This window comes from Aedes albopictus, chromosome 2, assembly GCF_035046485.1.
Source record: "Aedes albopictus strain Foshan chromosome 2, AalbF5, whole genome shotgun sequence".
NCBI lineage: Eukaryota > Metazoa > Arthropoda > Insecta > Diptera > Culicidae > Aedes > Aedes albopictus.
In genome coordinates, this window is record NC_085137.1 from 148,707,152 (window position 1) to 148,721,048 (window position 13,897).

At 37.5% G+C, this 13,897-nt stretch overlaps 1 protein-coding gene across 1 annotated transcript in view; it reads left to right on the forward strand.

Annotated features, from left to right (window-relative positions):
• The first annotated feature begins 5,672 nt into the window (after positions 1-5,672).
• Positions 5,673-13,897, forward strand: part of LOC109421009 (chitin deacetylase 1) — a 65,782-nt gene continuing 57,557 nt past the window's right edge. The window contains exon 1 of the mRNA XM_019695495.3: positions 5,673-6,440. Coding sequence (XP_019551040.3) covers positions 6,302-6,440 — 139 coding nt within the window. The 5' untranslated portion in view covers positions 5,673-6,301. The remainder of the gene's footprint in view (positions 6,441-13,897) is intronic.

Sequence of the window (13,897 nt, forward strand, 5' to 3'; positions counted from 1 at the left end):
TTAAACATTTTGTTTTATCAGATACGAAATTTAGCGACCTGTGTGTTTTTCTGCGGTTTGAAAATTCTGATAGTCTTCAGCTTCAGGCACCGCTCTGTAAAGGTTAATGACCAAAATGGGAAAATTTTCAATTAACTTTTCAGAAAACTAGCCTATTAGAGATCATGGAACGTTGAAACATAGATTTGTTAACGTCAAATGGACGAAAACGAGGTTTGAAGTTGAAAAACACTTTCACATTTTTTCCTGCCGTAGGAATTCGTTTTCATTGACTAATTATCAAAAGTATGTCACGTTGATACTAAAAATCGCCCAGAGTTACCAGCACGAATTAAAACAAAGTTACCCATGATTAAGACGTCATGCCATCGTATTCTAAAGTCTTTTGAATAAAGTATCAGAAATGGTGCAGATGATAAGCACTTGCGTGCGCAGCCTTTTCTTTTTTCTCGCTCGCTCATTTTGCTGAGTGCAAGAAAGAGCGAGATAAAACAGGGGGTAAAGTGCCCCCTCTATTATCTGTTTCTTTCGCGTGTTTGTTTACGAGAGTGAGTGAGAAAAAAGAAAAAGCTGCGCACGCTAGAGATGATAAGGCTCGAGCCTGCGGATCAGAAGGTCCCAGGTTTAAGCTCAAATACATGATAAACTTTTTTTCTTTCTTTGACTAGTTATATATTTAGTTTATACTTGTTGACAATGAATCGTGTCGACTAGATCAGCTGGGCAAAATATTGAGCATCTGCTTGATAATGATCAATTTAGCTAAAACAATTCAATACGATGATGGAACTGCTTCTGGATGCCACATTTTACAGACAACTGCGGGTGGAGCTTACTTGTTATCTATCTACAGGGGATACTCAAAATAACTGGGACAGGTAATATTTTCACTTTTCAAAAAATGTTCAACTCGCTGTAACTTTTCGAAAAGGGCATCAAATCTGCTCAAATTTTTACTGTAAGTTCATAAAGTAGTTGTGTATCAGTGGTTCAAATTTGGAAAATATCGGTCCATTCTACACGAAGTTATAAAGAATCTAGAAAAAGGTATAATTATTCGATAGCCAACTTTGAGCTGTTATATCTCCTGATTCAATGAACCGAATGGAATGAAATTTTAATCATTCATGACTTATATAATGAGCTAATAAAAACATTTTATTAAACTTGAAATTTTTCTCACGAAAGAAAATTATTTCGATTAGTTTATTTTTCTAATATACCACCAATTTATCCAAAACTTCATAATCGTTTCAAAATTCAAGATAGTAATTATAGTTCATTTAAATTCCCTCTAATTGAATTGAATATATTTATGTTTTAAAGGAAAGCAACCAAATAGGCGGCATTAAATTGAAAAAGTAATGGGATGCATATGAAAAATAGATAAATTCACTGAAAAAACATGGAATAAATGAAATCGCTATAACTTTTTTTCTTATTAATAATTTCAATTTAAGTCAACTGTTTTTTAAAGTTCATTATATGAGTAATAAATGATCAAAATTTCATTGCATTCGGTTTATTGAATCCGAAGATATAACAGCTCAAAGTTGGCTATCGAATAATTATACCTTTTTCTAGATTCTTTATAACTTCGTGTAGAATGGACCGATCTTTTCCAAATTTGAACCACTGATACACAACTAGTTGATGAACTTACAGTAAAAATTTGAGAATATTTGATGCCCTTTTTGAAAAGTTACAGCGAGTTGAACATTTTTCGAAAAGTGAAAATATTACCTGTCCCAGTTATTTTGAATATCCCCTGTATCTTATCTATCCACAAATCAGCACAACTACACGATGAAGGGAAACTTCATTCTTAACTCTACGGTTTCGAAACAATGCAATGATGCCAAATTGCAATGAGATGCAGTGCGTAGTTTCATTAACTTATATCTGGATCGAGACGCAAAAAAATCCTATTCCAGTTCCAGGACTTGAACCTTGAATCTTCGAATCGACAATATCATGCTCAACCATCTGCACCAAATTTAAACTGATGCAGATGAGAGAAAGAAGTGTAATGACGTTTAAATCATGGGTAACTTTGTTTTATTTTGTGCTGGCAACTCTGTACAATTTTTAGTAACAACTTGACAAACTTTTGATAATTAGTCAATGAAAACGAATTTCTGCACCAAAATGATGTATGGACGAAATCTTTGTAACACATAGGAGCAAAAGCGCATTTAATTAGTCACGTAAAACAATGTTAAATTACATGACTTTTACATGAAAAATCGTAAAAATATTGTATTTTTTGGTAATCTTTTCACGAAAATTGTTGAATAACTTTGAAATACGCAATTTAAACACCGTAGTGTCTTCCGCAAAGTTATAGAGTATTGTTACCTTTTTGATGCCATTTTCTGGATATTGGAGTACATTTACGTGAACATGTTCGAAAAAACACAAAATCGATTTGATACATCTCTAAACCTTTATCAATTTGGCTCATTTTTGGACTGAAAACTTGTTTTTGCATGTGGATTGATAATTTGATGTGACACGGGTAGGTCAAAAAAGTGAACAGGTCTAATATACAGCCATTCCATAGAAAAACGATATAGTGCATCTCCAATTGCCGTGACACTTGGTGGGCTTGTAGTTCTTCGGAAATAATCAGACCCGTATTTTTTTATTTCGTCATTAGGGTGACCAATTTTCATATAGGGTGGTCTAAAAAATCAAGGTTTTTCAAAACTAAAATTTTTCAAAAAATCGTAACTTTTGAACCATTTGACCGATTTTAAACTTCTTTTTTTTTGTTTAAAAGCTATTGAATTGTAGTTTTCAGGAAAATACGTTAAAGGGGCTAAAATGTAAAGAGTACTGTAAAATATGCAAATATATTAGTTTTTTTTACGTTTTCATGGTCTCGGGACCAAAGAGGTACCCTGGTTTTATATTTTTTATCAGAATATTCAGGAAATTTGGCGTAACATATCAAAAAATCAGAGATGTATGTTTTGTTAGTTTTTGAGATATGATTTTTTGAAAATAAAAGGTCAAATTTTCCCATACAAGACACTTTTATAAATTTGATTGTATTTTGATTCCTTATAATATTATGGATACCAAAACCACCAAGAATCACTTAAAAAAGCAATACTATGCATAGTTTTATGAGAATTTGCAATTTCAAGCAATTTTAGAGTAGCTAGTACTACAATATATGACGCTCTGTATAGTGTATTCAAAAAATTGAATCTCACTTGAGACTTAAATATCTCAACAACTAATTTTCCAATTGAGTTTAAATTTCGTCAGAATGTTTATTACTCATGCTGCTGCAGCATGGCACATACTTTTCTGATATTCAAAACGATATACCATATGTTAACAGTAATTTTATACATATTTTCAATTTTCAGCAATCGAAAAAGTCACCTCATTTTTCAGCTGGCCGATTTTCTATAAAATAAAACTATTTTTATTCTATTCAAAAATTATTACTGTAATGAATGATGATGTACTGAACAACGAAGCAAGGGTGGGTAAAATTGAACTCTGCGTTTTGTTTTTATAGCCTTGTAAAGTTTTCCATTTTATAAACAGTCCTTAAAGCAACAAGGGCATGGAAATATTGAATAAACAATTTTTGTATGCATCCAGTCGAAAGTAGGAATCATGAGGTTTCAAATGCAGAAAACTTCTCCTTAATAGCATTGCTGGTTTGGTTACTGTGCGTCATTACAGGTACAGTAATCCAAACAATTTCGTTCTTTGAAGGTTGTTTCAAAAAACAATGCAACCTAATGCAAATTTTGCATAACAATGATTGTGAAAATAAAAACCTTACATCCGATTACTATTAAATAAGGTGTACAATAACTAGGGACAATGGAAATTCGCGATTTCGCGGAAGCCGCGAAATCCGCGAAATTGGACTACCACCGCGAACTTTAGGAAATCCCGCGAAATGCCGCGAAATTTTATGAAATTACGAAAATACCCTGTAAATTTCCATCTTTTTCTAATTGTAAAGCATAAATGGCTGATAACTTTTTACAGTGTAACGTTCAACATGATTCCGTATCCGCACAATAAAAGTTTACGGAATTTTAAGTATATATTTCTTTCCAGAGTTTTCATCAAATTTATTTATTTTCGAAGAAGTAATGATTACACCTCACAAAATCAAATAAATTATCCATTTGGCATGCGAAATTGCTGTTTTCTTCAACAAAACGGTCAAAAATATGGGGCCGCGAAATCGCCGCGAAATTTACAAAAGTGGCCCGCGAAATTTAAGAAATTTTGCCGCGAATTTCCATTGTCCCTAACAATAACATAGGACCAACTTTGTTGAAAATTAATAATAACAAGTTTCGCTAGAGTCGGAAATCTGCATCAATGAAGCAAAAATTATGACCATCTTTAGGGATTAAGTTTTGATGAAGAATGCCATTTAAATTTTCTTCTGTATCATTCAGAAAGCAATATTCTACTACTCTGGATAAATTTTTAGCCGAATCCGTTGAGCTATTGCAACACAGGACTTGAATAAATATGTTTTAATAATTTCTATGAAAACAAGTAAACTCACTATATCAAGCTGGAGGCTGCTTGGTGCATTATTACTGGCCAACTATTAAGCTTTACCATTAGTAGAATAGTATAAGATTCCAATACATTAAAAACTTCATGAAAAAGGGCATGTTAAGTGGAAAGTTATGCCGAATTTTGAGAAATGGGTTTTTATGGATGGTTTACGAAAACCGCTTCAGTTACACAATAAAGAACATTTTGCTTAATGTTATATTTTTTCAACATTTGAGAATAGCCATAGAAAGTTATGCAAAAAACTGATAATGATTTTATTGAAAAATGAAAAAGATATCGCACAAGCAAGTTGTCCGTTTTATAAATTGAACAGTCCTTGAACGTAACCTATATCCAAATTCAGCTTTTAGAACAACTGGTATTCCAATCATTTCGTTTCTCCAAACTTCATATTGTTCAGGATGTTCCAGATTGTCAATAAAGTCTCAAATGCAAATATTCTAATTTTTCCATAATTTAGGACTCAATGTGCAACAACTTTGCCGAAGACAGTTTGTTCTGTTTTATGAAATGTGTGAATTTATGTAGCCGTTTCTATGTTGGGGTCATATATGAAGAAAGCTAAATAAAGAAGAACCTTCCAGAGCAATTCGTAAGTGGAAGACGAAGACACAGTGTAAAAAGTAAAAGTACCTACAACTCAATCACATGGAACACCCTTGCCCCGAACCAATTTCCGATCCAGTTCACCGCGTTATATCTCTATTTTTCCGACGCGAAGTCGATTTAATAAAATGCACGGCATTAATTAGGAGTGCACTGATCCAAAGCAGCTGTGAGTGAGCATTCGTTGCTGGATCTCTTCACGATGATGTGAGATAGGCCTGGTAGTCAGTCAGTCGATGAACGCAGCGGTTAGGCGGTTAAACAGAGCGCGCGCCCGATCAGACTCGATCTACAACGGTTACCAATAGGCATGCTCCCTTCGAAGAGTTGCGCGCGCGCTGGAAAGGAGGATCAACCATCGCATCGCACATGGTGCTGCAGCACATGCACCGCACGATCGTGCGCGAGCGGAAAGGAAAAGTGCCCACGATCGCGATTCGCGAGTTCGCTCACGGATCGGATCGGCGTCGTCAGGCGCGCTTAGTCGGCTGATCGCGTGTCGCGTGCATCACCGCCCGCCAGCCAGCACCAGAGCAGTCAGAGGAAAACCAACTGCGAAGGCGATCGGATGCGCGTGTTCGTCGGTTCGGTCGCTGTCGATCGGAAGAAGGTGCTTGCTAACAAGTAAAAGTGTCGCGACGATCAAGATCAAGTTTGGTGGGTTTTCTTTTGCGTGACTTCGAAGGCTGAGCAGTCTGTGATGGAAAAAACCGGCGCTCGGTTGGTGGAAATTCGCGTGTGACAAACGGGGCTGTGAAAAGAGGGGGTGGTTTTATAATTATTGTGAATCCAACGTTCAACTTTGAATAATTCAAAGCGATTTTGAAGAAGAGCAACGGCCGTGGAACGCGAAGAAAGTGCTTCTATGAAACGCAAACTTTCCGAAGTGAATTCACCCCGCTAGCAACAATCGCGAGTGGATGCTGAATGAATGGAATCAAAACAATATTGCCCCGTGGGAAAAGTGTCGAATTCAAATAACGAAATTACCAACTGGCGCTCTGCCACCGGAAAAGAAGAGAAATAAAAAGTGTGCCGGCCTTCCGAATCCGGGCAGTTGTTAAGCTAAATAAATAATTCGTTCAACGCAACAACGCTGGAAAATCTCAGACGCAGCGGGAGGATGAAGATATACACACTGACCACCACAATCTTCGGCTTCGGTCATCCGACGCGGCAGAAGGCAACAGCTGCCGTTGGTGCCGGAATGAATCTATTTATACTTTTCGCAACGGCAGCGCTATTTACTTTCACTGGAAACGGTACGTATAGGCAATGACACAAGTTTGCAAAATAAAGTGGTAAAATTGGACTTCGGTTATAAATTTTGAAAACTTTTGCTACACATTTCCTTTTTCCTCTTCTACTTTTCTTTTTTTCTACTTCTTCTCTTCTTCTTCTACTACTACTATTTTTCCTCTTACTACTTCTTTTTCTACTTATACAACTTCTTATTCTCATTCTTCTCTTTTTCTTTTCCTTTTTGTCTTCTTTTAATTTTTCTTCCTTATTTTTGGCGTAATAAGCTTCCTTTTTGAAAATAAAAGCTTCTCTGTCCAGAGTTCTTTGAGCACTTTCATAGTAACTTAGAACTTTGCTTTGGTATTTACAATTTATGCACCCGTGAAGACAGGCAAGAAGAGGTCCAGAAAATTTTCATTAGTAAAGAGACTAAATTGTACCGGAAATCGACCCCGATAAATGTACCCCGCCTACCTCATCGGTTATTTTAACCATACCAAATTTCTTTATGAAAAAAATATGAGACAATGAGACGAAGGTCCAAAATCCTCAAATTATCGTCTCGTGAAAAAGTCGATAATGAGTTTAAAATCAATTGAGAGTGAGTCAAGAAAATAAAGAAAAGAGTGAAAAGTAAGATGAAAATAAATTTGTAATAAGCATTAGCCCTTTGAAACCGGAATTTTTCCAATCGTTCTTCTGGAGTTTTTTCTACGTTTTTCTGTATTTGGTATTCAATAGTATAAAAATGGTAGAATATTATGCGGAATATTTTTTCTGGACATCCTAGGTCATCCAAACTATCCTTGAGTTAAAATCCTTAAGTCTATGGCTATAACGGTAACTTCTTTCATTATGCAAAGCTGCAATTTGTAATCTATCATGTCCAGTAAGTCTTCTGAAAATTCAATAAACAGTAACAGATCATTCGGGATATCCTAGATCATCCAAACTGTTCTTGAGTCTAGATCTTAAAGTCTATGGGTGTAACGGAAACTGATTTCATTATACAAAGCTGCGTTTTGTAATCTATCATGTCCAGCAAGTTTTCTGAAAGGTAAATAGACAATATCAGATCAGTCGGGATATCCTAGGTCATCCAAACTGTTCTTGAGTTTAGATCCTAAACTCTACGGGTGTAACGGTAACTGATTTCATTATACCAAGCTGCGATTTGTTATCTATCATGTCCAGTAACTCTTCTGAAAGGTAAATAGACAATATAAGATCAGTCGGGATATCCTAGGTCATCCAAACTGTTCTTGAGTTTAGATGCTAAAGTTTATGAGTGTAACGGTAAGTCTATAAAGTTCATTGTGACACTAACTACTGTTACTATCAAAAGCTAAACTTCAGGATAGTTTGGACGACCCTCAATGTCCCAAAGATTCATAAAAATATATTGTAGACTTTAGGTTGGTCCAGTCAACGCTATTGATTATAAAACGTTACTCAGTATATAGCTGATGTTACGAGTGTAGGCCTGAAGTTCTGAACTCATGGGTAGTTTGGCTGACCTGGAACATTCCCATAGTGTCTCTAAATGACATTTCAGATTTCAAGAGCTTCATGGATCTCAACAGATCCTATGCTATTATTAATGGTGAAAACACAAAGTTTTTCTTATAGATTTGAAGGGCTTCATTATAGAACAGTTTGGACGATCGTGAATGTCCCAAATGTTTATAATAAAAAAAGTAGACTTCAGATTGTTCCAGTAACTGCGGTTGATTATGCAGCGTTACTCAGTATAACAGATATGTATACAGTTACGAGTGTAGAACTGAAGTCCTGAACTCCAAGGAAGTTTGGCTGACCTGGAATATCCCTGTAGTGTCTCTAAATGACATTTGAGATTTCAAGAGCTTCACGGATCTCAGCAGGTTATGCTATGCTATTATTTATGGTGAAAACACATACAATTTTTCTTGTAGATTCGAAGGGCTTCATTATAGAACAGTAGACAAAGTATGTAGACTTCAAATTTGTCCAGTACCTGCGGCTGATTATGCAGCGTTACTCAGTATAACAGATATGGATACTGTTACGAGTGTAGGCCTGAAGTCCTGAACTCCAAGGAAGTTTGGCTGACCTGGAATATCCCTGTAGTGTATCTAAATGTCATTTCATATTTCAAGAGCTTCGCGAATCCCAGCAGCTTATGCAATACTATTATTTAGGGCGAAAACACATAAAGTTATTCTTGTAAATTTGCAGGACTTCATTATAGAACAGTTTGGACGAACCTGAATGTCCCAAAAGTTTATGTAGCGTTTCTCAGTATAACAGATATGGATACTGTTACGAGTGTAGAACTGAAGTCGTGAACTCCAAGGTAGTTTGGCTGACCTGGAATATCTCTGTAGTGTCTCTGAATGACATCTGAGATTTCAAGAGCTGCGCGGACCCCAGTAGATTATACAATACTATTATTTATGGTGAAAACACATAAAATTATTCTTGTAGATTCGATGGACTTTATTTATAGAACAGTTTGGACGACCCTAGATGTTTATAATAAGCTCTTAGACTTCAGATTGCTGCAGTAACTGCGATTGATTATGTAGCGTTTCTCAGTTTAACAGATATTTATTTTATTTATTTATTTATTTGGTATTCAAATGCATGTAACTTAAGATAATCATCTTTTTTAATGTTACAATGTGGTTCTTCATATGGAGCTCATGTATTTTCTTAAAACTATAATTTGTTCTCTTTTGCTAATCATACCCAATCACCGCAGATTCTGCAGAAGATCCTTCTTGAATTGTGATGTAGAATTAAGTTCTTTCAAATAAGTTGGCAAACTGTTCCAGCTAACAACACCCCGAACGATATGGATACTGTTACGAGTGTAGACCTGAAGTCCTGTACTACAAGGTAGTTTGGCTGACCTGGAATATCCCTATAGCGTCTCTGAATTACATTGTAAATGTCAAGAGATTCACGGATCCCAGTATCTTATGCAATGCTATTAGCTGTGGCGGAAATACATAAAATTATTCTTGTAGATTTGAAGGACTTCACTACAGGACAGTTTGGAACACCTAGAACATCCCAGAATATAAAACACTTTTTGATATTCTTGATGCAGGCTAAATTGATACTTATAAACGGAACCCACATCCAAGTTTAGCTTCTAGAATAACTGGTATGTAAATTATTTCGTTTTTTTTTTTTTTCAAATTTCATGGTGTTCAGGATGTTCTAGATTATCAATGAAGTCCCAAATACAAATATCTGTTTTATCGAATGAGTGAATTTATACAGCCGTTTCAATGTTGGGGTCATATATAACCCCTCCGGCTCCAAAGGGTTAAACCATTAGCAAATGTCGGAAAAAGTTGAGTTGAACAAGAACGAATTTGCACTCAATTTTAAGACAATAAAAAAAACAATTTATATACCTAAACATACAGAAAGTTTCAATATAAAACAAAATAAAAATAAATGGAAGGAACTCACGAATTATTATTTATCCTTCCGTATGCCACAGTGATGTGGACCAATGCTCGTAAAACAAAATCCCGTTTTTGATATAATAAAGCATAAAATTTGCGAACCAATGTATATCCAATAACAACCAGATTCGGCGTTCCAAAAAACAAGTAAGTAAGAAGCTGGTGTATAATGAGCGAGTGTTGATTCTGGATGAGATGTGGTTTACGAAATAACCAGCAGCAGACCCAGCATGTGGGGGCAGTAATTGCGTAATTTGAACGGGAACAAAGTGAAAGTATGTAATTCGCTTGAGCAACTGCAGCGGCTGCTGGTGCAAACGGGTTGTACACGATGATGGGAAAAGAAACATGGTAATTTTTTGATCTCCCGGTTGTTATCACCTGTTGTATGTTGTGATCAAAAACGTTTTCGGTGTTTATCGTCGTTTACACTTCGTTTAAATGCTAAACGATCGAAAGTGAAAATTGTTGCCCTAATTTTTCCAAATTTTGTTATTCAATTTTTATCCTTGTTCACATAGCTGCCTAATATTGAAATTATCCAACAATTTGGTTTTCGTTGGAGAAAATGTAATAATTTTTATTTCCATGTGATTCAGAACCTATTTACCTATTATGTACACATTTGTATTATAATGTGGGATTTTAAATATATATTAAATAATATTAAATATTAAATATAACACTACGGGATTGCGGAAATTGTTACAATTTGTTAAAAAAATTATTAAGGCGCAATCTCGTACCTACTTAGTCGAAATCTGACTTCTTTGCTCAATACCTCGGTTTTATGACAGCGCAAAAGCATTTGGTCAACCCTATGAACGAAAGAATCGTAAAAATCCTAGAAAGAACTGCCTATGTTCAGAGAAAATAGGTAGAGAAGCGAATAGTGTGAAGCCAAAAATACCTTATCGAACCGTCAAACTGGTCACCTTGTTGCCGGCTGACAGACAGCTCCTCAGAACACAGTTGACACGATGCAAGAACTTGTCCTGCAGTTCCTTCTTGATCGCTGTGTGGCGAATACCTCTCAGTTGCAGGAAGCCGAGGTATTTGTACGCTTCGCCTTCAACCTTATTCCGAATCTCCTCCTGTTCGTTGACGCGGAAACAGCTGGCGTCCACTACTTGACCCCGGCGAAGGTGGACTGACCCAAGGACTGACCGACATTTGTCAATTCTTAACTCCATCCGGATGTCGTTGCTGAACACCGCCACAAGCTGCACGCAGAAAAATAAATTGTAAACACAGTTAAATTCTAGTTCAAATAAACCGATTTTTCAGTTTACTATACTGCCGTCCTACGCATAATTGCCCCATGTTATACGGGAATCCCATATAACATGGGACAATTATGTGTAGAACGGCAGTATAGCGACTAACTGATTTCTAGTTTAAACTGAACTGTTCTGTTGTTGGATAATACAAATATTTTCATTTGCCGAAATTTTTGACAGTTTGTTAAAACAAACAGAGATATGGTATTTTCAACATGAAATAATGGGTTGATTCAAACGACTGAACTTTTGCCACTAACAAACCCGGAATGTGATTGTGTTGGTGACGGCAGCAACTGCGGCAGCTCGGAAATCTATTTTTAGACCGTCGGTAAGCGGATGGAGAGGAGATCGACTAAAAAAAGACAAAAATGGCGAAACCGACCAACTTTTTGTGGATGCTGTCGTGAGTACCTGCGCGTTATCCATCACGGCTAAAGCTGCACTTGAAAGTTGGCGTGATGGATTTGCTGCACCTTCTTCGTTGTGGCGATGTCGGGGTAAGCATTTTATAGATGTGTGAGTGCTTTCGGGACCATGTTTATGGTTTTTATTTTGTTGAAACAAATGAAATTTTTGGCATTATATGAAACTAGCTGTCCCGGCAAACTTTGTCTTGCCAAGCTGTGGTGGTTTGACAACTGTTGAGGTCATAACGTCACCGCACTCTAGATTGGTTTCATTTCAATCGTGTTGATTTCCTTTCCAGCTCACGAAAATCAGTACTTTATCAATTATCTTACTTTTCTAGTTGTTTTTCGTAACTTTTTGTACATATAAACACAGCCACTACGAATACGAATCGAACCATGCAAGACTCATGCTGATCGGTCCACCTGTTCTTGAGTTTTGTTGCCTCAAAGAAGCTTCAAACTCATTTTTATATATATAGATAGATGATAGTAATCGGTTGTTTTTATCGATAAACTCTAAATGAAAACAATTAAATATAACTTTGCAACAAGCAAATTCTCAGTTTGAAAATCAACCATGCGTTTTATCGTTTTAAACAAGCGTCTTTTTTCTGCGTGTGCAACAGTTGATGCAGCCTCTGTACTGATTCCGCAAACAGCTTCAGGTCGTCCATAAAGAAGGTGGGGGTTATTCCAGTACTCCTTCTCCCACTTTTCAATTGGTAGCCATAGTTGCATTGGTTGAGTGCTCTGCTGAGGGGGTTCATCGCAAGGCAGAACCATAGCGGACTAAAGGTATCGCCTTGAAATATCCCCCTCCAGATGCTGAGAGTTCTGGACCGCAACACAGCTGTTCCGTCGGTAATTTGTAGGGACGTGTTCCACATCCCCATAGCGTGTTGCATCAGCCTTGTTCCCGTCTACCTTGTACAAGGTTCTTAAGGTACTGAAGAAGGTACGAGTGCGGTACTGAGTCGTACGCCCTCTTGTAGTCGATGTACACCATGCTCAGGTTCCTCTGCTTTTCGGTGGCTTGACCCACAATGACTGCGTCTATGATGACCTGGTCTTTGCAGCCTTGCGTGTTTTTGCAACACCCTTTTTGTTCCTCGGTCATCACGTTGTTGGCATCGCAGTGGGCTTGTATCCTCCTCGCTATTACCGACGACAGCACTTTGTACAGAATTGAAAGGCACGTTATTGGTCTGTACTTTGCTGGGTCAGCTGTGTTTTGGTCCTTCGGCAGAAGATAAGTGATACCCCTGGTAATGAACTCTGGTAGCTGCTTGGGGTCTTCAAGCACCATGCTGAAGCATTCCGCCATCCGCCCGTAAATCGTCGTGAGTTTTTTATACCAAAAATTGTGCACGAAATCGGGTCCTGGAGCAGCCCAATTTCTGGTATACCGGGTAGACTCACGTATATCGTGGGCGGTTACTACGACCGCGGCCATGTCTCCAACTCCATTACACTGTCGCTCTTCTTCTGCAAACCACATCCCATCGTCACTGTGCTGGACAGGGTTCTCCCATAGATTAGCCCAGAACTGTGTGACGTCACCAATCTCCGGAAGGCCTTGTCCATAATCAGGCTTGTAGTTTCGGATGCAGATGTAGAACTCCCTTTCGTTAATGTTGAACATCCGGTTTTGTTCTTTCCGCTTCGAACATTCTTCATAACGCTGCAATCGTTTCGCAAGAGCACTCAACCACTGTACATGGGTGTCGAGGATCTCCGTAATGCTGTGAGATCTCGGAGTTCAGCTGGCTTCACAATTTCAGCAACATAACGAACTAGCCTAGTTGATCAATTCCCCTGCTTGTACTGTGGTCATCGACCAATCTTGGTCCACAATGTAGCGATCCGGTTCTCCAAACGTCGCATCCACGCGGGTTTTTGTGTGCTGGGGCGTGTGCGACCTTCACCGTCTCCTTGCTGGCGCGTCCGTAATCCCTGCGTCTTGACAACAGCCACCGCAGCTGAATACACAGTAAACTGCAGATCCTCGAGGTTCGGTATGGCCTCCAAATACTGTGGAAATATATCTTGGTTTAGGATGCTAACTGCACTTGTTAAGCGATATGAATTTCGCAGGAATAAGTAAATTATTCCATACTACTACAAACTTCAATCGCAATACGGGATGCAAATTGCCAAAAAAAAGTCTACGTAGTTTATGGACAGCGCGCCTGATTTACTCGACCAAGTTGAAGTACATGATTGCGGGTAAAGACAAAGGCAGGGCTAGTGTTGTTAGTACTAAGAGTGTAGTTGATGTGTTGAAGAATTTGTTTATCTTGTGACATGTGCCTATAGCTTTTTC